Source organism: Salvia splendens, chromosome 16 (assembly GCF_004379255.2).
Source record: "Salvia splendens isolate huo1 chromosome 16, SspV2, whole genome shotgun sequence".
In the NCBI taxonomy this organism is placed as follows: Eukaryota; Viridiplantae; Streptophyta; class Magnoliopsida; order Lamiales; family Lamiaceae; genus Salvia; species Salvia splendens.
This window is the reverse complement of record NC_056047.1, coordinates 4,900,478-4,924,693: the sequence shown is the minus strand read 5'-3', so window position 1 is coordinate 4,924,693 and position 24,216 is coordinate 4,900,478. Positions and strand designations below refer to the sequence as shown.

At 35.3% G+C, this 24,216-nt stretch overlaps 2 protein-coding genes and 1 long non-coding RNA gene across 3 annotated transcripts; 2 read left to right on the top strand and 1 right to left on the bottom strand.

The window, feature by feature from the left end:
• Positions 1–2,391: 2,391 nt before the first annotated feature.
• On the bottom strand, positions 2,392–5,422 carry LOC121772466 (putative methylesterase 11, chloroplastic). Its single transcript, XM_042169582.1, has 5 exons — positions 4,851–5,422; positions 3,720–3,956; positions 3,393–3,536; positions 2,991–3,122; positions 2,392–2,858 (listed from the first exon to the last, which is right to left on the bottom strand). The coding sequence occupies exons 1-5, from the start codon at positions 5,199–5,201 to the stop codon at positions 2,586–2,588; spliced, it is 1,137 nt and encodes a 378-aa protein (XP_042025516.1). The 5' UTR covers positions 5,202–5,422; the 3' UTR covers positions 2,392–2,585.
• A 764-nt stretch (positions 5,423–6,186) lies between these two features.
• LOC121771362 lies at positions 6,187–7,282 on the top strand. Its single transcript, XR_006044007.1, has 3 exons — positions 6,187–6,499; positions 6,579–6,635; positions 6,990–7,282. It is a non-coding gene; the product is annotated as an uncharacterized LOC121771362 (long non-coding RNA).
• An 11,701-nt stretch (positions 7,283–18,983) lies between these two features.
• LOC121772198 lies at positions 18,984–22,418 on the top strand. Its single transcript, XM_042169201.1, has 7 exons — positions 18,984–19,240; positions 19,822–20,696; positions 20,802–20,883; positions 21,052–21,118; positions 21,474–21,659; positions 21,741–21,801; positions 21,952–22,418. The coding sequence occupies exons 2-7, from the start codon at positions 20,018–20,020 to the stop codon at positions 22,143–22,145; spliced, it is 1,269 nt and encodes a 422-aa protein (XP_042025135.1). The 5' UTR covers positions 18,984–19,240; positions 19,822–20,017; the 3' UTR covers positions 22,146–22,418.
• The last annotated feature ends 1,798 nt before the right edge of the window (positions 22,419–24,216 follow it).

The following is a 24,216-nucleotide window of genomic DNA, read 5'->3' as shown; positions in this document are numbered from 1 at the left end:
AGACGGCGGCGAGGGGAATGATAGGCGCTTCAAAGCCCTACATCGATTTTTGCCGATGAGAAATGGTTTTAGCTATTTTCTTATAAACTGTGTGAAGCAGTGATGATCAAAAATTGATGTGAATCTGTAAAACTCGACTCTTTTCTTTGTTCTTCAATTAGTACTTCTTGACTCACATATTCCTACCACAAATCCTTGCACCTAATGGACCCTATCTATCACTTACTAACATTATCCATACTTTTAAGATTTTTTTTTTTTTGTGGTTTAGGATTTGTTACCAGAGTTTATATTGCGTATTATACTAACGAAAGATTTTATAAATTGATATTTTTGTTCCTAAAATTAATTTGAATTGGAACTTTAAGTTGGTAGGTGCAATTTTCATGATAGAATAAAAAAAAGGGTTAATGCTGTTTTGTATTCTCAATTTTATAGTATTTTTTTTTCTAAAAATACATTTTATACTTAATTTTGTTTTATATTATTTTTTTATATAGTTTACACTCTTTAAATATCTCCAACTTTTACCATTTTCGTAAAATATTCCACTATAGTTATATCATGTATAAATGTAATGGAAAGATTTGCAAATTTTCTTTATTTATTTTTTCACAACAGAATTAAATTAATTATTAAATCGATAATATGATTTAACAGTAACTAGGGTTTGCTATATAAGTAGAAGCATTGCCGCTTTGCAAACCCTAGAGGACCAGAGCTCGCAGAAGACACAGCCATGGTTGGCATCTCTCTCTTTCTCTGTACATATTTTCTGTAATTTATCTGATTGGTAATGCATTCAATCTCTAACTGTTTGTTTAATTGTTAATCTGACAGCCGTCGCACAAGACATTCATGATCAAGAAGAAGCTGGCGAAGAAGCAGAGGCAGAACAGGCCTATCCCCTACTGGATCCGGATGCGCACCGACAACACCATCCGCTACAACGCCAAGCGCCGCCACTGGCGCCGCACCAAGCTCGGATTTTAAATGCGGTCGGCTTCTTTTTTTGTTCTTCCCCTTTATATCGTGTTTTGTTTCGCTTAGATCCGATAACTCGTGATGAATCGATGTAGTGATTATAGTGTTGATGTATGACTTTTGTTTTGTTTATTGAACTCCATACGAAGCACAATTTGGAATCAAAGTATTTGGGTTCTCTTGTTATGCTTATTCACTTGCGTCTTCAAAATTGTTACTCCATTTTGGATATCTATGCAAATTGCAATGATGTTTTCGTGTTAGATGGATTGGATATGGAGAGATGGATTAGAATGCAATATCAATGAAATAACTATTGAGCTTTCAATTTCTTGAAGCTTAAATGTTTTGTTTTTTATATCTACTTTATTAACTTGTTGGATTGAAGAATTGGTTGGAACTGTGATAACTTCAATTTAGAATAGCTAGTTATTGTGGATTGCTATGTAGTGAAGTTTTGGTGTTAGATCGATGCATTTTCTTTCAGCTAGAATGCACATTCTATGAATGAATAACTATTGAGCCCGCTTGAGTGCCTTTTTTTTATACTCCTATTTAATTTTGTTCTGTTGAAGAATTGGGTGGAATTAGCTTGCATGTGACAATTACTTTGAGTTGGGGATTGGGATGAGACTGTAGTATTTCCGATGCTTGTCTCATAGGCTTGGTTGATGTGTTGATGCAGACTTGATTTTATTTTGAATTCAATTTAATCAAGTTATTTGTGTTTGCATATAGTTTCTAGTTGATGCATGTTGATTGGGCCTGCAAATTAGGAGTTATTTCCTTTGGTGCTCTAATTTGTCAAAAATCAACCTTTATATTAATCTCGTGTTGGAAAAATTGCCTTGCTTTATTTGAAAAGAAATACTAGTATTGCCTTGATTTATTTGAAAAGAAATACTTGTATGCTCTAAATTATGCTGAGATTGTACTTTATAAATATGACATGAATATCTAAATTTTATTGCAAGTTATTGGTTAATCTTGAAACGTAGATTAGTTATAAGCATGCATATCTCACAAGTCTTTACTCAATTTTGTTTTGTTAATTATTAAATTATTCAAATCAACACAAGTTTTCACATCTCACAAAAATATCACTTGTAATTGTGTTAATGATGAAATTTTCCAAATTAACAGTCTCTCACGTCACAAAAATAATCACAAAAATTTTCCAAATTAACAGTTTCTCACGTCACAAAAATAATCACAAAATTTTTCCAAATTAACAGTCTCTCACGTCACAGAAATAATCACAAAAGAAATAGGAGTATCACTTTTGTTGTCGTCTTGAGAGTCTAAAAGTTGTAACACCTTTGATGTGATCGTCCAAAAATGAACTATCCCATCCATTTAATGGGAATATTTTGAGAACAAGAATATCCCATTCATTTGATATAAATATTTTGAGAACGAGAAGAAAATAAAATACTTCACTAAAATATTCAGTATCAGTTAAAATGAGAATGACAGCCAAATTATCTCCAACAGCATCACTGATGCCATTTAAAACTCAGGACGCCTAATCTGTCTACCACAATATTTGATGATGCCAGTGCAATTGAATCAAGGAAGGAGCTACTCAAAACAGGTACGGCTCAAGGAATCCTAGATATTTCAACTAAATGCTTGTGCAACGCTTGAGGCTTGGAAAAAAATGGTGAGTGATCAGCACCTTTAAGACAGAAGACGCGCTCCGGGGGACTTTTGTTTACCATGCTTTCCTGTACAGAAATCGGGATAGCATTGTCTTCCAGTGTTTCAATGTAAAATCTTCTCACAGACCCATGGTTTGTCTCTGAAAAGGAGAGTTTCTCCAAACCCGGGGAAAAGGGGATCGGCCGCATTGAGACAGATGCCAATGCAACATCCTGTGGGAAGAATTTGAATAATGAATTAGCTAGCAGCACATACTAGTACAACATACTAAAAACTGAGGGTTTTATTTTTTTTATAATCGGACAGAGAGCATTTCACTTTCAACTGGTAACGGGACACAATACCTTGGTGGGACTCTGGTTAAATAGCAAGTCTTTCAAGATAGATTTGTCAAAATCAATAGCAGTTGGAGGCTGATCCCTCCCATTGGCATACAGAAAAACCTGAGCTTGTCGCATCAACTCATTTGACTCGACCTGAAATTGCAAACATACTTCATTTCCCATCACCATGACAATGCAGCAAGATATCTCATCCACTGAACATAGATTCAAATCGAAACAACAAAGTGTGATCATCTCAAGTAAGAAACAATTGTCAAGTTTGAGTGGAAGATTAACATTTAACAATAAAAAGTTCACTTTCTCCCACCATACAAGTGGGAGTGAGTATTTGATTCCACAAATAAAATTAGGTTGTAGTCAATCCACAAATAAAATTAGGTAGTAGTCAAGCAGAAAAATAACCTTATCAGAAAATATATCAAGGGCACTCTGACCACTCGTCAACATAGCTGCGGCAAGAAAAATAGCTTTTGAAATTTTAGTAGGAAACGCTTCCATGGCATATGATATACATGCACCCCCAAAATCGTGACCAACTAAAATAACCTGCATATATATCAAGGATCAAGCACATCAATGAGAAACAATGACTTGAATATTCGGAATAAGGATTAGTTAGGAGTAAACAAAATTTAAGAAACTTACAAACATTTTACTTTTTACTGGTTAAACTTAGAAATGTACAAATAAAAAGAGCCAAAACATCATGTAAGGTTCTAGAACAATAACCTTTTCACCATCAGTGAGCTTTTCCATAAAATCGGTCAGTGGCTTCACATATTGGGAAAGACTTGTAATATTGTTTGAATCAAATGAATGAATACCAGACCCAGTCAAATCTACTGCTGTGACTTTGTATCCACTTTCTTCCAATAGAGCAATAGTTTTATACCAGCACCAGGCACCAAAACCACCTCCATGAACAAGTACAAAATGGTTAGTCTCTAGGTCGTCAAGCTTGATATCCTGTCAGTTAGAAAAACAAATTGACCAACTCATAAGACTGGAGGAAGCAAGTAGGCAGAAGTTCGAACTAGCAGTACCAATGTAAGAAATGTTATCAGAAGGCAGAGAGACCGCTAAAACAACGGTATTATCAAGAATGTGTTTAGGAGATTACAAATGATGTATAATGTTCTTCTTTTATCTGCTAAACGAAGTAACTAATACAGTAAAAATCTCTTCATGCTTCACAGAGGTCAAGAATTCTCATTCTCCAGAAACAATTGAAAAATAGTACAAAACTGGGATACCAAAAATAAGAAACATTTATACAGTTCTAATAAGCAAGAGTGTCAAGCCTGAGTTGCTGAATGTTCAACATAACTGAGGAACAATGTCCTATAATAAAGTAACTATGTGAATGTACTTAATTTGACATTTATCATTAAAAAATCGTTTGAATACAGTTACTTAACTATAAAACAAACACGACCAATCTTTTTTATTTGAGATTGGAAAGTCACTTGGACCAGGTTAACTGAAAACAGTCACTTGGACCAGGTTAACTGAAATCAATAAGTGTGAGCATAAATGAAGAGTTTGGTTCTACTGTTAAAAGCTCATTCATTCGAGTCATTAATGATGAAATAAGATATAGGCACAGTTTTAAATTCTATAATAAATTCATACCAAACAAAGGATTTTGGTTTTGCTTTTAGTTTAACAATTTAAAGCAACACAGACTTCAATAAAACTCAAACTAATTATATTTTGGGGAAAAGGAGCAATCATAATCATAATGAAAACACAAATCAAAATCTCTGTAATTAATCACCACCCCAGGCATAGTTATCGGGTAAAAATAAGATTTAATAAAATAATATATCAACGAATTGTGCCATTTTTCTGTAAAATTACCTGATTAATTAGCTGATGAGGTTGAAGCAGGGGGTCAGTGAGCGACCGCGCTCTGGAGCTCGAGCTCCGAGGCAAGGCCTGATTCCTCTTCGAGTGCCCGTTCGGATACCTCAGCGACGCCGACCGATCGAACGCCGCCGTGCCGTCGCCGTTCTGCAGCTGCTGCTGGAACAGAATCGCCGCCGCGAGCGCCCGCTCGTGAATCAAGGTCTCCTCCTTCCTCGACGAGCGCATCCTCGCCCACCGATTGCTCCCCGCGCCTCCTCCTCCGTCCGCCGCGGGGTTCGCGACTCGCCTGGAGCCTCTCCTCTTCGGCGGCGATCTGTCGCCGCGGGAGAAACACGTCCCCATAGAAAACAGCACGATTGTTTCAGAATTCGATGGCTAGTGGATCATCGCATGCAAGTAGATGTATACCGTATGTGTGTATATGCGTACGGCGCCGTAGAAATGTATACGGATAGGTGCGAAAATCTATCGATTGGATTCACAGTTGGCAGTTTTGTGAATGTGAAGATGACGAAAGAGGAAAGGAAAGCAGCTCACACATAGAAAGAATGCTCAAGGGGGCGGGGTTAGGGGTTAAGAACGTGCGTGGGTAACAACTGTTTCTTTTATTTATAAATTGACCCTTTTAGTTTCTGGTTGAGGGATATTAGGGCCTAGTGAGATATATAATTCACAATTTGACCTCAAAAGTAATGGATATTAGCAATGTGCTTCCCCTTAACTAGGTCCCACAGCATAAAAGTATCTGAATTTTATACACCAAACATTCATACATTCTACACTACATTTACCAATTTTTTATTTTATAAAATCCTAGAATTAACGGCTTTTTTTCTTTCTTTTACATATAATATATACTCCATATAAAGGGTGTTGCTTCATGAAAAAAAGGGAAAAACTAAATCAATTAAATGGTACGTCCAATGGTTAAGTGGTAAATAACATTAAATGCTCATAAATTAGTTCATAGTGCTAAATAACATTTGATATAAATCTTATTCCCGATATATATATATATATATATATATATATATATATATATATATATATATATATATATATATATATATAGGGTCTTAATCTATCAAAAGAAGCCCTTAAGTATAGAAATACAGACCAATTATGGACCGTAAGATATGGAAATGAATGGCCACGATGTGGATTTGTCAACAATTTCTGTGGGTCATAATAGGATTGATCTATGTCATGAAAGGGCAATTTAGGTATAGAAAATATAAACAACCGCCCTTCCGTTAATTAAGACCAGATTAATTGGGATCATTACTCCACACGTTTTCTAAGTTGATTCTTCGGTTCCCTCGCCATTCAATGCATCTCTCTCACCAAAATCTCAACCCCATCCCAACAAACCCTAGAATCTACACGACAAAACACCCAAATCTCAACCCCATCACCAAAATCTCTACCCAATCGCCCAACCATACAAATCTGTAAACATTAGTCGTCTCCTCCACTATCTCAACCTCGTCTGCACCAAAAATCGAGTTTTCCATAAAAACTGATTCCTCTACCATAAAACCTTGGCAGAATTCAAAACTTGACGAAGAAGGATAACAAAAAAGCTACTACAACCATGGTCAACACTAGAGCCTCTGGATCCGCACCTCGTGACGGAAAAGGTTAGTACGATGTTGTAACCCATGACTTAAAGTTGACAAAATCATGCCGATTTGTAATTTAAATCTGTTGTTCACGTAGTGTATGAGAGAACATCCGCGAAGACAAAGCTACAAAAGATCCCAAAGGCTCCGAGAGGTAATACAATTGAATCATGCAAAAACAATTATTAAAAAAATAGATATGCTTTTGGGTCATACTAAACAATTATATATGTCATATCAGAATATGAGTGTATTAGGTCATATATGTAACAGTTTTGTGTCATGTTTACAAACTGTTATTGTTTCTATAGGTTGCATTCAATTTGGAATCACCTAAAATAAATGTATGGTCATTGATTAGCATTGGAATAGTTTTATGGGTTATGTAGTAGAAATATATGAATTAGGTCATGTTTGTATCACTTCTATGTCATAAGTGAAATATATGAATTAGGTCATGTTTGTATCACTTTTATGTCATAAGTGACTGCAATGTTTATTTTCTCAGATGGAAGTCAACATGGGTGAGAGAAGGCCATTGGAATTGTGGACTATCGACTAGATATAAGGGTGCGCTTAAGTATTTAAGAGCTAAAAAGTATTGTGTTGAAGTTGGCCGAAAATAATCACAGCTCCCTTTCCAATAAAACATCGACATCCAAACATTATGCAACGGACAACAAGAAAATGATGATCGACGTTGAAAAGATGATAGCAAGCTACAGAGCTTCTGTAGTGGCCATGTCATAAATTTTGGATTTAAAGTATGTTTTATTGATATAATTATGTGTGTATTTAACATATGGGTTTTCAAATATTTTATTTCATCAATGGGTGATACTTTAAAATGGCTTTGGATTTTATTGTTTCTGCAAATTAGACTTTAATATGAATTATTTTTCTGACTCTATGACCAAGGTAAAAATATAATGGTTGTTTGATCTCTTCTGAAAAGTAAAAACAAAGTATAAGATGACTCTATGTCATACTTCGTACATGTTAGAGTCATTTTGAGCAAAAAAGATAAAAATAAAATCATTAATTTGTTGTGGGAATTTTGTACAATAACCAAGCTAACTTGTGAGAAAAAATTGATTATGTAAATTAGCAGTTCATGTCATAATATATGCATGTACGAGTCATAATAAGCATAATTAGGCAAAAAAACTAATAGTATATGAGAATTCATACATTGGGTCATAATAAATGAATATTTGGGTCATAGCATCATATGCTTAATTTGTGTCATAATAAATGAATATTTGGGTCATAGCATCGTATACTACACCACAATAACTACATCGACAGAGAATTTTTGCATATCTTCAAATGATAAGACTTAGCAGAACTACAGTAAATGGAATAGGGTATGAAAATTCGACGAAAGATTAAAGGAGAAGAAATTATGGGCTGATAACCTACGCTAAAGAGCAGTTAGTGGAGAGAAGTTAGTAGAGAGATGAAGGAGCACAATCATAGGAAATACTATAACTAACGACAATATGCAATTTACTTAATTAACCTTTTTAGATTATAAGTAATTAAAATAATAATATCTTCCTAATAAATCTAGCCGTTAATTAATGTAATCTAAAGATTAGATTGTCTAATCCAATGGACAAAAACCCGTCTGCAATTCTTGGTTTAAGACCATTTTTGTTTTGATCAAATACCTATATATATATATATATATATATATATATATATATATATATATATATATATATATATATAAAAGATAGCCGTGTGGATGAACTTTACAATTTTCATCTCACGTTGAAATTTCAATCACCCCCACGTCTTGCTCACATATCTTTATGTTTCATCTTTCATCGAAAATGCATGACAAGAGTGTGGTGTGAGTATTACAAAATAATTCTTAATTTACTAGTACTACATAATATAAGAAAATTGAATTTCATTTCTCTTACAATTTTTTTTAATTTCAAATATGTAAGACACATATTCCAAAATTAATTGTTAAAAAACTATTTTAAACGTTTGAATTAAATCTTGAATGCCCAACTCGCAAATGAAGGGCACACGCTAACACGTGATACCGATTAGATGGGGAAGCGTGTGCACTCTCCTTTCCACCGGTAGCCATGGGGCGGACCCATGTCATAGGGAGGAGGGGCTAAAGCACTCATTGAATTTTTTTTTAGTTTTTTTATTAATTTTATTCAAATTTAGTGTAAATTATTATGTGAAAATCCCTATAAATAATCTAAATTACTCAAAATATATTTTAAAATAAAATTTAGAAATCGCAGTCTCTATCGGTAAATAACTCTACATCTGCCACTACCGGTAGTGCTTGTACTAGTTGTGCGTAAAGTGACACACACACCTGTTGTCTACACCCTAAAACAATTGGAAGATGCAGATTTCTTATACTTAAAGAATCTATTTGTGTTTTGTATTAATAAAAAGAAGATGAATTATTTTTAACCTGAAATCTAAAGTGTATAATTTTGTTTAGACTCTGAATTTGCAAGATAATACTCTCTCAGTTCTTCTACTTACTTTACTCTATCTTACTTTAATATCTCTTCATCTCTCAATCTTTTTCATTTCCTACTTTATTCTCCATTTATTTAACCCATTAAACACAATTTTTCTTAATCTGTGTACCGGAAATAAATGTCTTCACGGGAACGAACAACGAACAGAGTTTCAGCCTTTAGCTAATTTTGAGCCTACGAATCTTTTAAGAGATGCGTGTCGGTTTGATTTATTATTCCAGTCGGCATCAAGTTTTTGTTTTTTGTTTATACCAAATTTGCCATGGATATATTAGCTACATTGTTAAGGAAATATATGGTACGACATCAAAATCAATAAAATTGAATGTTATTAACACGAGAATTTGAATTTAATTCCCAACCTCTCACCGATTTTGTAACTATATATATTGACTTCTATAATTCATTTAATACAATCTTTCATTAATTTCATGATCCAGTACACCATATTTTTTCAATTATTACTATTATGTATTTATGTTTTCGTAATTTTCCAACAATATATTTAGAAAAACATCATCATTTCATAAATTTTCGGAACTTATTGTTACCTGAAAACTGAAAAGCATACTGGCGAGAAGAAATTGCGACGTGGCTTCAATTCAATTCGAATACGTTAACGTTCAATATTGAAATTAATAGAAATATAATTGCATGTCACTATTAATATTCAGGTGTTGAGTCAAAAAAGGGTAAAATTAAACACGACATCACGTTAACATATTTTATTTTTCACCGTTAATAAAGTTGTGATTTGAATTAAAGTGGTAATCCATTAATTATTTGTTAACCTGTCATAGTTGACTCAGCTAGTATTAAAAATTAATTATCATTAAACGAGGATGATATAGGAAGCTGCCTTCTTCACCTAGGGATTTGTAATCAAATAACAAATTATTAAAAGTAGACCCACAAACATTTAGCTATTTACTAATTGAATATGGATTTCATTATTAAAATCGATTATACAAAAATAAAAAGCAGATCATTTTGCTTGAGCAATTCCGGAATGAAAATTAAACTCTAATCTATTACTTTTAACTTTTCAAGTGTGAAATTGTAGGGAATAATTAATAAACAAATAAAATTTGGTGTTTCACATAAATACAATTTAATTGATACCCCCAAGAATGGCAATCGAAAATAAAATTGGTGTATGGTCTCATTTATTCGTTTGAATATTTTATACTATTATACAATCAATTATATACTAATAAATTAGTCGTCCTTTCCTTTTTAGGATATCTCATAATATAGTCAATTTTCTTAATTCAATTATAATATAGTCAATTTTCTTAATTCAATTTGTATTAAAATAAAGTTAACTAAATATAGAACGCAACCTAAACTTTTGGAAAACTATTTCATTTATCACAACTCCACATTAAACATCCAGTCAAACTCAGCCCATCCCTTTTCACTTTCCTTCTTTTTATTTTTTATAAACACCCAACTCATTTACAAGCCAAAAATATTGTAATCTTTACAACTTGATAGTTATAATATATAGTACTCCACCAAATATATTATCCACTCATGTCTATTTATATATACACATATTTCTATTTTTGATAACTTTTCTCTCTCTATTGATGTGATTATAATTTAATCAACTTATTTCTTTCTTCCATTTGACTATTTATGCATTAAAATCCGTACCCAAAATATGTTAACGAAGGAGTATGTTCGCTGCTAAAATTGTTGATAATAGATAGAATCATAGGAGTGTGATGGAGAAACTTTATGATATTACAAATCCACCACATTTAAATCAAAAGGGGGCGGTTTGATATTTTTAGATTCATTGTTTTCATAAATGGGGATCGACATCCATATTGGTTTGTAGTTCTATATTAAATGCAACTCCCACCTCGAATCCCAACTGCACTATTAAATAAGTATGTATCAATCAACCCATACTAAAGTACTACTTCTCATTAAACTTCTAAAAACCAAATTGTTCCCACGAAAATATTACAGGGGTTCAAAACCGGGTATCCGCGGATAACTGCACATGAAAATGAGACACACTCGTTACTCACAACTAAACCGAAATTAGTTTGGATATTTTAAATACTCGGTGCGAGTACTTTTTAACAGAGAGTATAAATAAAAGTGATATCCATACCTCTATAATTTTTTTGCCTATATTTTTAAATTTTTTAAAAAACCTGTGATGTCAAAAATAGGATTTCTATTAATGGACGGATGAAATACAATATTAGTCTTCTTAGTCCTTTTTTTATTATTAAAACGACAAAGGAAAAAAAACCACTACTTTACAATCAATTTCTCCATCTTTTCCTATTCAACTTTTCACATTTTGCCACCTCTGTTTTTGGTGGCCAATTGTGACATTGCTATATATGAATATCTATTTAAATTTTTTGGAGTTTGAAATAGTGTAGACTTTAAAGAATTTAACACAAATCCGGAACAATTTGATACTACTAATTACTATAAGATGACATATAATACCCTTTATGGGCAATGCATATTGCGTTAAATTTAGCAAGAAAAAATCATGAAAATCATGTGGAGTTTCTGACTTTGTGTGATTTGATAGAATAGCAACTAAAAGCATGTAGAGATACGATTGTTCTAAACCATGATGATAATACATGATATGCACGTGAACCTTTTTCACAAAGTAACACGTTCTATACTTAACTTCATATACAATCCTTCATTAAATTTTCATCTACTATTAATCACAATATTGTATCCACTAAATTTCACTTACAACTCTTAGTAACTCACCCCTCCGTAAATTTTCTGGCCCCGTCAGTGTATATAGTGCACAAGTGTTGGGTCGTGATACCGCCGATCTCACACACGCACGAACGAAAGAATAAAGCACACAACGATGTAACGTGGTTCGGTGATAAACCACCTACGTCCACGGAGAAGATGACTGGAATCTTATTGATGAACAACTCTCAAATACAATGAACTCACACTCACAATTCAATCACTCCAAACTAATCGCAAGCTAGAGCAATAATCTCCTAATTGTGTATGTGTATTCTGTATTCTTTCTTCTATCTTTTCAACTGGAAACTATCGAGCTATATATGCGAAGAACAAGAAATAACCCATCAACTGATTTCACACAAAACAGTTATAACCGCTGATTCCCAACGGCTAGTTTCAGCTCACCAAACCGAGCTCCTTTCTTGATCTCTTCCTCGAGCTCCAACGGCTCTATCACTTAATCAAATCAGCAGCTTGACGTGAATGAGTTGCTCAAGAATGATAGTTTCCTTGCGCAAGAATGATAGTTTCCTTGCGCAAGAATGATAGTCCGCCAGTGTAAGAATGATAACTTGCGGCAGCAAGAATGATACTTTGCATGATTTGCATGGACACACATCCACAAATCTCCACCTTGTCCTTGCAAAGCTCCATCAATATCTAGATTCCCTTCTCAATCCTTGTTACAAATCTCAACACTCCACAATTTCAACCAACTTCAAACAATGTTTGAATTTCGAAGTTGGCAGAGATTTTGTCAACATATCTCATGCATTTTCTTCGGTAGGAACTTTCACCACATTGATCTTTTCACTTTGAATCTCATCTCTGATGAAGTGTCTCCTCACATCTATATGCTTCGACCTCTCATGGAACATTTGGTGTTTGGCTAAACATATTGCTGAGTTACTGTCACAGTTAATCTTTACTGCTCCCAACTCCATTCCCAGATCTTGCATGATCCCTTGCAGCCATTTTCCCTCCTTTGCAGCCTCTGTTAATGCAATATACTCAGCCTCGGTTGTGGATAACGCAACCACAGACTGTAGATTCGATTTCCAGCTGACTGCTGTTCCAAATAAGGTGAATATGTAGCCACTTTGAGATTTTCTGTTGTCCAAGTTGGCTGCATAATCCGAATCACAAAATCCCTCAAGAACTTCATCCTTTTCAGACCAAGCTTCACTGCCAAACTTTAAACCAATCATTGCAGATCCTTTTAGGTACTTCAGAATCCATTTCAGAGCAGCCCAGTGCTCTCTACCCGGATCAGCCATGTACCTACTAGCCACACTTATAGCATGAGCTACATCCGGTCTTGTGCATATCATCAAATACATCACACTGCCCACTATATTCGCATAGGGTATCAGGCTCATTTCTCTCCTAGCATCCTCTGTTCTTGGCATTTGTTCTTTGCTAAGTCTGAAATGACCTGCCAGTGGAGTGGAAACCGGCTTCGCATCTTTCACTTGATACTTCTCCACCACCTTTCTGATGTAGTCAGCCTGGAACAACTTCAATTCCTTCTTTCTTCTGTTTCTGACAATATCCATACCCAGGATCCTCTTGGCTTCTCCAAGATCCTTCATCTCAAACTTCTGCCTCAGCTCCTCTTTCACAGTTTGCAGCTCATTCTTGTTTGAACCTGCCAGTAGAATATCATCTACATACAGCAACAGGTAGGCAATTATCAGATCTCCCTTCTTCTTGATGTACACACAACTATCAAAGCTTGACCTTTCAAAATTCATCAACTCCATTTGCTCATGGAATTTCTTATTCCACTGCCTACTACTTTGCTTGAGGCCATATAAGCTCTTTTTCAGCAAGCACACTTTCTTTTCCTCTCCAGGCTTCTCAAAGCCTTTAGGCTGCACCATGTAGATTGTTTCTTCCAAATCTCCATGTAAAAAAGCTGTCTTCACATCAAGTTGATGCAGCTCCCAATCAAAATGAGCTGTCAAGGCCAACAAGATCCGAATAGATGTGTGTTTCACCACTGGAGAGAACACCTCAGTGTAGTCAATACCCTCCACTTGTGTGCCTCCACTTGTGTGAACCCTCTAGCAACCAGCCTTGCCTTAAACCGTATGCTTTCAACTTCCCCCACCTCTACCTTCTTCTTAAATAGCCATTTGCAACTTATCAGCTTCTGAGTCCCTGGATCAGTTACCAAAATCCAAGTCCCATTTCTCAGCAAGGATTCTATTTCTTCTTCCATGGCTCTGACCCATTTCTGACTTTCTTTGCAACTTATGGCTTCCTCATAGGTTGAGGGTTCTGAAAACATGAGCACCTCAGCCACACAAAGAGCAAAGAAACTCATATCATAATCTGAAAATCTGCTAGGCAATCCTGCATTTCTTCTGGGATTTCTTCTAACTCTTTGACTTGCATCAGTTTGCTGTTCTGATGACTGTTGGCTATTAGTGTCCTGAGCTGGTTGATGGTTAGATGCTCCACCTTCTTCCTGGTTCTCTGTGATCTCAGAATCTTCATCACCATCTGATCTGTGGTATTCTTTGTCAAACTCGAAAATCTGCACTCCTGAGCTGCTGCTCTCACCATCAGATACTTCTTTCTTCTTCTTGAATGGCATCTCTTCTTCATTAAATGTCACATCTCTGCTCACAATGATATTTTGGCCTGCTCTATCCAAGTTCCATAATCTGTACCCCTTCACTCCATCTTGGTACCCCAGCATTACACATTTTCTTGCCCTCGGTTCCAGTTTATCTTGCTTGACATGTGCATAGGCACCACATCCAAACACCCTCAGAGTGGAGTAATCACCAAGGCTTCCATACCATCTCTGATCTGGAGTTTCATTTGATATTGCTGAGGAGGGGCATTTGTTAATCAGATTAGCTGCAGTAGACATAGCTTCTGCCCAGAATTTCTTTGGCATCCCAGAGTAGAACAACATGCATCTCACTCTTTCTAGCAATGTCCTATTCATTCTCTCTGCCAATCCATTTTGCTGAGGGGTCCTAGGCACTGTCCTATGCCTCCTTATTCCCTTCATTTTACAGAAATCATCAAACTCAGCAGATAGAAATTCCATCCCATTGTCAGTCCGCAGATACTTCAAGACAGATCATCTTTCATTCTCATATCTTGTATGCCATTCTTTGAATCTTTCAAATGCTTGAGACTTTTCTTTCAGAATATAAATCCACACTTTCCTAGAGTAATCATCTATGATGGAGATAAAATACTTACCTTCACCTATGGATTCTGTTGGAGATGGCCCCCATAGGTCACTGTGGGCATACACAAAAGGTCTTGTAGATGTGTGCTTTCCTCCAGTGAATGGCAACCTTTTGGCCTTCCCAAGCATACAGGACTCACACTTGCTCAACTTCTCTGTTGCACCCAGCTTCATAACCCCATGCTTAGCAAGTTCTCTGATGCCCTTCTCACCCACATGCCCCAACCTGGCATGCCAAAGATTCAAGTTCTCTGACTGAGCAGTATTGACAGAATCCACCACTGTCTTACCAACCAAGTAATATAGGCTGTTCTTTCTTTGAGCTTCCATCACAATTCTGGAGCCTTTAGTTACTCTAAGAACCCCATTACCAGAATCAAACCTGCACCCCTTTGATTCCAACATTCCAAGAGATATCAAATTTCTCTTAATTTGAGGTATAAATCTGACCTCTGTGAGAGTTTTCACACTCCCATCCTTCATTCTCAGTCTGATATTCCCAATGCCCTTGACATTACACATTTGATCATTCCCTAGTATCACTGATCCTTCCCAATCTGATAATTCTTGGAACCAAGACTTGTGGGAACAAATGTGAAAGGAGCAACCTGAATCCATGATCCAGCATTCTTCAATCTTGGCCCCTGAGTGGATATTCAAAGCCTCATTATCTTCAACATCCTGAGCCAGATCAGCGGTCTCTGCATTCCCAGCCCTTTCTTGTTCTTGTTTTTTCTTCCAAGCAAAACAATGTTTCTTTAAATGGCCGGGTTTTTTACAGTAGTGACAGCTCCTTTTCTCCTTCCACCCCCCACCTTCTTCCTTCTTCTGGAACTTCTTCTTGGAACCCTTCTTATTCTGATTGTTCTTCACATGCAGGCTCTCAGCCACTGGATCAGGTTGTTTAGCATCAGCCTTCTGCGATTCCTTCAGCTTCAATGCAGAATGTATCTCTTCATATGTAACCTTGGCCTCTCTACCAAGAAGCACTGCATCCTTGAAGTGCTCATAACTCTTGGGCAGGGAATTGAGCAACATTAAAGCCTTATCTTCATCCTTAATCACCTCATCAATGTTTTCAAGATCATCTATGCATTTCCCAAACTCCTCAAGCTGTTCAGAAATGCTCTTTCCATCTGAAAACTTGAAAGCAAGAAGTTTCTGCTTCAAATGCAAACGATTTGCAAGAGACTTGGTCATATACAATGACTCAAGTTTTGTCCAAACGCCCGCAGCCGTCTCCTCTTTGGAAACTTCCCTCAGCACCCTATCTGTCAAGTTCAAGATCAGGGTGCTGTAAGCCTTATATTGCATATCTTGAAGCCTTCCTTTTTCTTTCTCATCGGCCTCAGGCTTTTCTTTAGCCTCGGTGCCATCCTTCAAGATATCCCATAGGCCTTGCTGCATCAAGATAGCCTTCATCTTCAACCTCCACAGCCCAAAGTCGTTTCTGCCGGTGAACTTCTCCACCTCAAACTTGGCCGTGGACATTTCTTCGAACAGACGGTGGACAATCGTCAAGATCGGCTTAGACACCAGAGCTTCTGGACCCTAACTCACCCAGAAAAACAATCAACAAGAAAAACTCTGGGATCTTCCCACAGACGGCGCCACTTGTTGGGTCGTGATACCGCCGATCTCACACACGCACGAACGAAAGAATAAAGCACACAACGATGTAACGTGGTTCGGTGATAAACCACCTACGTCCACGGAGAAGATGACCGGAATCTTATTGATGAACAACTCTCAAATACAATGAACTCACACTCACAATTCAATCACTCCAAACTAATCGCAAGCTAGAGCAATAATCTCCTAATTGTGTATGTGTATTCTGTATTCTTTCTTCTATCTTTTCAACTGGAAACTATCGAGCTATATATGCGAAGAACAAGAAATAACCCATCAACTGATTTCACACAAAACAGTTATAACCGCTGATTCCCAACGGCTAGTTTCAGCTCACCAAACCGAGCTCCTTTCTTGATCTCTTCCTCGAGCTCCAACGGCTCTATCACTTAATCAAATCAGCAGCTTGACGTGAATGAGTTGCTCAAGAATGATAGTTTCCTTGTGCAAGAATGATAGTTTCCTTGCGCAAGAATGATAGTCCGCCAGTGTAAGAATGATAACTTGCGCCAGCAAGAATGATACTTTGCATGATTTGCGGCAGCAAGAATGATAACTTGCGGAGTTTCCTTGTACTTGGACTCAATTATTTCTTGAAGGCCATTTGAGCTATCCGTGCGGACAATTTGGTGGTTTCTGTGATTGTGAAAGAAGAGTAGTAGCTACACATGTTTGGCACAAAAACGCCAAACTTAATTAATGTCGTTAATTTTTAGATACATATGTGGTCCAACAATTAATTGTAATAAATTAAGAATAAGTAGCTAGTTCAAATGTTTGGACCACTTCATAGTGAAAAAAGACTAAAGAGTATGTGTATCATAATTAATTCATGTTGTATCAACAAATATGGGGTGCTCGTGGTTGCACACTATATATGACTATATTGGGTTACTCATTGAGTAGGAAAAAAGACTATTCCTTTTTTCATTTCATTAGTTGGGAAGATTTATGCAAATGATTTCTTTTCGAGACTATTCTTTTTTTCATTTCATTAGTTGGGAAGATTTATGCAAATGATTTCTTCGAAAAGACATAGGTGTACTTATTCCTAGACGCCTTAATCATTTGGAATTTGCTTACTACGGAGAAAGCCCCACCTAATAACAAGTTAGGCACAACTAATAGTCTAGTACCCTAGAAATCGGTTATGAAATTAATTTCCATGTTACTCAAACGACTTACCTATGCCTATGAAATTAATTTCCATATTACTCGAGAGAATAAAGTAGAAAGTGAATAAAGTAGAAAGTGAATAAAGTAAGAGAGAGTAAAATAAGAGAGAGAAAAAAGTTACTAAATAGGGAAATGACTCAACTATGAGGAAACTTCCCAAAATGAAAAAATGACTCAACTATGGAAAAACGGAGGGAATACTTAAATTGATTTTGATGAACTGATGATTCTGGCATTTTCTTTAATATTTTTGTACTCTTGAATTAACTCAAACCCAGTAAATTCAGCCCCTAGAGGAAGCGGCCCAATCACTTTGTCCACTGAATTTTAGACTTAGATTGGGCTGGGCCTAAAAAATAAACTAAAAATATGGTTCACGAGAATAATTACTGTTTCTCTTTAGAAAAAAAGTTGGGAGCAGTTTTCACAAAAAATTCTGAAAATAAATTATTAGTTTTATATATTACTCCCTCCGTCCCCTAATAGGAGTCGCTCTTTGACCGGGCACGAGTTTTAAGAAATGTAGAGAAAAGTTGGTTGAAAAAGTTAGTGGAATGTGGGACCCACATTTTTATATTGGTTTTATAATAAAATGTGAGTGAAGTGAGTTAGTGGAATGTGGGGCCTACTACCATTTATGGTAAAAATGAAAAGTGACTTTTAATGGGGGACGACCCAAAATCGAAATTAACGACTCTTATTCGGGGACGGAGGGAGTACTATCTAACAAGTTTTGCTTGAAAGAATGACCATTCAGTTTACTAAGTCTAATTTATTTCCTAAATTTAATAAGTATAAATGAAATAGAATCACAAATCTGGGACAAAGGTTAGTTAATAAAAAGAATTGGCCTCCTAAAAAGGAAAATATGGTCCAATTCAGTTCGAAAATCCGTTATGGATTGCGTAATTTTATCCTCTCCAATCTTGTTATATTTAGCGAGTAATTTTTTTATGGTTGAATTAATTTTATACTAATTAATTCAGATCTAATAGGGAATCTGAATCTTATATCCGAATCCAATTTTAGAATTTTGTGTACCATGCTCTTATCTTCTAAATATTTGGAGTATAATAGTAATTCTTTCTTATTATTCCAAATATTATAATTTTATTATATTACCCATTATTTACACTTGCTAAATACTAATATCATTACTCATTAGGTCCTAATCAGTGATTAAATGTTAGATTTGAATCGACGGCTCTGCTTAACGCTTCACTAAACGAACGGTTAAAAACGTTGGCAGCCGCTCGTCTTCTTCCATGGAAACTTCATCTTCAGGTCAACCATCTCCTCGCATTTACGGAGGCGTCTTACTCTCTTTACTTGTGATTCTATACATATTCAGTAACTATTAATTAATCTATTAGTTCGCAACTGTTTCATCTCCTCTTGAGGCAGAGACGTGCTTTTTTTCTATCTCTGTGTGGAATTTGGATTGAATTTTGCATACGGGTATGGAATTTCTCACTTTTCGATTGTATCAAGTTATTGTTTGAAGTTATCGTTCTGATTCAAATCCGCTTTTGTTGTTTCAAACTTCGGCGATGCAGTTATTTTACATTTTTTTCCGTTTTCTCGAATGAAGACCAGATTTAAGTGTATGTGGTTGTGTAACCAAATATAGAATTGAAGATTATGTGCAAACAAATGGCATTCAATATTATGCTGAGACTTGTTTTGGTTTACAAAGTGGTTGATTTAGGAATTGTTTGGTTGCATTGAGATAGAAAAAGTGATTGTTAAGTATGCCCTATTCCCTTTTTTCATAACTATTCTTTTCGTGTGATGGCTAATAGTATCAGATAATTCATATCCCTTGTTTTAATATTAGAATCAATGTTAATTTATATGAATGTTCTCATTCTATTGATGATCATGTCAAATGTTAAGGATGTAGAATCTCTGTATGTCTTCCTTAGTACAGTAGTATATTTGTTTTGATGTTCTATGCCGTTTATATTCTCACTCTTTGTATTTTCTTCTTCTTTTGTCATGGAAGTTCTGATCTTTGGTTTTTATTGTTTATGATTCAGGTCAATCTGTAAAGTTACAAAATAATTTTAATCAGGGTAGGAGGGAATCTGGATTTACTTGAAATTTTATTGTTATAAGCATATTGCAGTCAAGAACAGTTTACAAGGTGTATCATAGAGTTATTGCACAACCTAGCTTGAGATAGTTCTGTTGCCATTAAAAAGAGAGAGACAGAAACGTAGGCATAGAAAGGCTATGGAGAAAATTGAAGCACAAACAAGCCAGATGGATGTTAATTTGGAAGCTTCTAGAGATACATGGGATACTGATCTCAAAAAGGATCTTCTTGAAGCAGATTTAACAGTGGAATCGCTGGCAGAAAATCCTAAAGCATCTGCAGGGTCAACAGAGAACATTCCTGACGAGATTGCTGAGGGTGAAATTCGAAATATGGACCAGGGTAGTATTGATACAAGGTCAACAGAAAGTTCTGCTGAAGTGAATCTGAATGGGAAAAGACCAAGGGGGACTCCACTAAGACATGAAATCAAAATCATGAACCCGGTCACTGGCTCATCATATTTTCACTTATGGGAAAGCAACCAAAAAGGGACTGACAGCATGGTAACTGAAAATGAATGTCCAGCTAAAGATTTTGAGCTTTCTGTGAGAAAAGAATCATCTTTATCAGCTTTATCTGCTGAAGGTGGGAGCTTCTCCACTTACTATGCTGAGAGGACTTCCAATGTTTCTTTCTCTAGGGTGAATGGAGCAGAATATTTGTCAAAGGATCTAGGATGTTATACGAGAATAACACCTGTGCACTCAGTTAAGCGAAACCTTGTTGTCCTTGATGTAAATGGTTTACTTGCACACATTGTGATGCCTGCACCACAAGGTTATAGAGCGGACAAACATATACTAGGACGGGCAAGTAAGATTTTGCCCTCCCATTTATATGAAAATTTCTTGATTAAATGTCCAACCATTAGATTCATTCTGACCAAATTAGTACTTTCCTTTTTCTTTGTTCTTGTAGTTTTCAAGAGGCCCTTCTGTGATGATTTTCTTAAGTTTTGCTTCCAGAACTTCGATGTGGGTGTCTGGTCATCAAGATCCAAGTAATTCTCAGACCTCCTGCTGCTTTCCAATATCTCTCACCTGTGTGTGTGTATATTTTTGTATGCCTATCTTTTTTTATCTATTTCTGTGACTTCTGTATCTGTGTCTGATGCAACAATTCCTCTTTTGATTTTCATGCCTTTGAAATATCCATTATTCATATGTAGGAGAATTATTGAAAGAGTTGTTGATTATTTGTTGGGAGATCAGAAAGACAAGTTGCTATTTTGTTGGGTAAGCATTCTGCTCTGCAACACACAATTTGCTTCATCAATGTGGTGCAAAATATCCTTTTCCAGATATCTCGATCGATTCTATATAGTTTGTCTTGATTTGCCTTCTTGTTTTAATGCATTCAATAACTAAAACCATAGAGTTTGTCACGCTACAATTTTACTCATGCCTTCTCAATCAAATTAGTTAATACAGTAATACTTTCTGTGGTACGTGTGATGTGAATTATACTGATGCAAATCGAGTATACCTGTTTGGTGTCCTGTCTTGTCTTGTTGGTTGGATAATTAAGTTTAGTTTTTACCAAAAACCAATGTAAGATTTTATGATACATAAGTTTCAAAATTTAATGCAGGATATGTCTCACAGTACTCAAACAGGATTCAATACCCTTGAAAACGTTTATAAACCCTTGGTGTTCAAGGAGCTAAGGAAAATTTGGCAAAATGATGATCCTAGTCTGCCTTGGAAGAATGGAGATTATAATGAATCAAATACACTATTATTAGATGATTCTCCTTACAAGGCCTTACTGAACCCAGTAAGATATATTCACGTTTCTTTACTTTACTTGCTCGGCTTATTTTGCGCCCTAACTTAGTATGTTTTGATTACTCTGTAGGTGCATACTGCAATATTCCCAAATTCGTATCATTACAAGGATTCAAATGATAATTCATTAGGTGAGACTTGAGAGCATTGGTAGTCTGGCAGTGTAAAATTTAAATTCTGAAAGCGCGATATCTTTATTTCTGTTGCCATCAGATACTGTATCATAACTTGGCCTAAAATTTAGTTGTCCGGTAATTAACTAATGAAAAATTTCATTGCAGGCCCTGGAGGCGATCTCCGAGTTTATTTAGAAGGACTGTTGCAATCTGAAAACGTGCAGAAGTATGTCGAGCAGCATCCTATTGGCCAAAGTTCTATAAACGAGAGTAACTTGTCTTGGACCTTTTACTCGGGCGTTCTTCAGAGTATGCCGAAAGAGTTGCAAGACACAGTCCCGGTTCCCAACCTACGCTAAGTGAGCTTAATGAATGATCTCGACAAACACTACGCATTATTACCTTTCATTGTTTCCTGATATTCTTTTTTAAGGAAGGTTTCAGAACCAATCTGATAGCAGAGCTAGGTTTATTTGATATAGAAAGAAATAGATACAGATAGTGTTTGGAGTTTTTCTTTCTTGTGGGAGGAGCATCATTGGAGAAGATTCACCCATTCTTTCTTTATGTAGTGTTATAATCTGTACTAAAAAACTTATTCTAATTTATTCTAATTCTTGATTTCTTCTCAAGAGAGAAACATGTACTTAACTCTTTATAATTATTGCCTAAATCTTTTATGAATTAATGAGCTCTGTTAGGACATAATTGGAGATCTGTTGCATCATGTTTTCTAACAGAAAGAGAAATGAGAATCTCTTTTCTGGGTGTTCACAGCTGTTGCTTTTGGCTGCTGAGAAAAAATGCAGATCAAATCAAGATTCAACCTCCCAAGAGGACAGGAACGGATGGTTCGTGTTTCAACATTTGACGTCGTTTCAGCCTCCCAAGAAGGAAAACGTGGGTGCCCGGGAGCGAGAGTGAAAGCAACGGGAATATGAGTCATGAGACAAAGCATGCGTAGTAGTTGCAAGAACCACAGAAGAGAATGCCCCACATGAAGACTAAAGGCATCATAAATTGTTAATTAGTACTGTTTGATTGCAATGTAACACCTAGAGTGCTGGGGCAAATGAAGCAAGTAATTAGATTGGGGTGTGTTCTATTCCAATCTCTATCTAATACTAGTATATGATTCAACTATTAGAGAAATGGGGTTTGGAAATCTAAATGGCTAAATTTTGGACATGTCTAAAAAAGCAACCCATGAACTTTGTTGTTTGGACAAATATTAAAGGAGTCATATTTATTCCCACATGGAACATGGATGTCATCATGTGAAAGTTAGGTTTGGATTTGGATTATATGTATATTTAACAAGAATTTTGCATTTTAATATTGACCTACAGTACTAACTTCATCCGGATGTACGATCTTGAAATTTTGAAAATAATAGGTGGACTTGGATGTATATATTATATACAAATTGATTTTTATTAAATAGTTTGCTAAGTCTGTATATTCGTGTTTTGCTTTTGTAATGTTAGCTCGTTATTTTCTTGGCTTGATTGTTTTGTATCATATAAAAAAAGTATGTATATTTTGTCTTTGGCTTCTAGGAGGTATTTGACACAATTTCATAGTGTATAAAATATGAGAGCAGACAATCAGATAATTATGATGTTGATGTCCATCAAAATTATGAATGCCAACAGGTATAGGACAAGGTGCATGAGTTTTGGTCCCAAATTTAAGGAGAAACGCACACTTGCATTCATGTATGGATAAGCAAAAGGTGAAATTACCAAAAATAAGTTGAAGGTTCATTATTTTGAGGAATGTTATTTCATCTTACATTAATTTCATATATCGATTTGGTACACGTAAAAGACAAATTGTTTTTAATTGATATTTTTTTAAAGGGTTAATAATCATTTAAAATTATGAAATTTAGTTAAAAATTGGTTAGTTTAATAAGTTTGAATTTAGAATATTAAATTATTAATTTTCAATTTTTTGCAATTGTCTCATCCATGTACAAAACTAGTACAAAACTAGGGCTGGGGAAAAATACCGAAATACCGTTCTTTTCATACTGAAAAAATACCGAAAATATCGAATTTTCGGTATACCGCAATTTTCGGTAAGGTTGATACCTTATCGAAATTTTTTGGTAAGGTAACGGTATGAATTTTCATATACCGCGACATACCGAAAATTATAAAATACCGCGGTATATACCGTAAATTAAGGTATATACCATGAAATATAAATATAATTATATATAAAATACTATATTTTATATATTTTTAAATTATAAAATGTATGGTGAAATATAAATATAGATATGAAAAAAAATATATTTAATATATTTTTTAAATAATAAAATATATATAATATTATAAAAACTCAAATATTCTATTTTTATTGATGTTGAAAGTCAGGTATACCGCATACTTACCGAATTTCGGTACGGCATACCGAAAATGA

What these genes read in the sequence shown, in the direction of transcription:
- LOC121772466 (XM_042169582.1), bottom strand. Translation starts at nt 5,201, where the DNA reads ATGGGGACGTGTTTCTCCCGCGGCGACAGATCGCCGCCGAAGAGGAGA. An exon ending in AGCTCACTGATGGTGAAAAG is followed by an intron (nt 3,537 to 3,719) that starts GTTATTGTTCTA and finishes ATATATATGCAG; the next exon opens with GTTATTTTAGTTGGTCACGA. An exon ending in TTGATATATTTTCTGATAAG is followed by an intron (nt 3,123 to 3,392) that starts GTTATTTTTCTG and finishes TTGCAATTTCAG; the next exon opens with GTCGAGTCAAATGAGTTGAT.
- LOC121772198 (XM_042169201.1), top strand. Translation starts at nt 20,018, where the DNA reads ATGGAGAAAATTGAAGCACAAACAAGCCAGATGGATGTTAATTTGGAA. An exon ending in ACATATACTAGGACGGGCAA is followed by an intron (nt 20,697 to 20,801) that starts GTAAGATTTTGC and finishes TTGTTCTTGTAG; the next exon opens with TTTTCAAGAGGCCCTTCTGT. An exon ending in ACAAGTTGCTATTTTGTTGG is followed by an intron (nt 21,119 to 21,473) that starts GTAAGCATTCTG and finishes AATTTAATGCAG; the next exon opens with GATATGTCTCACAGTACTCA.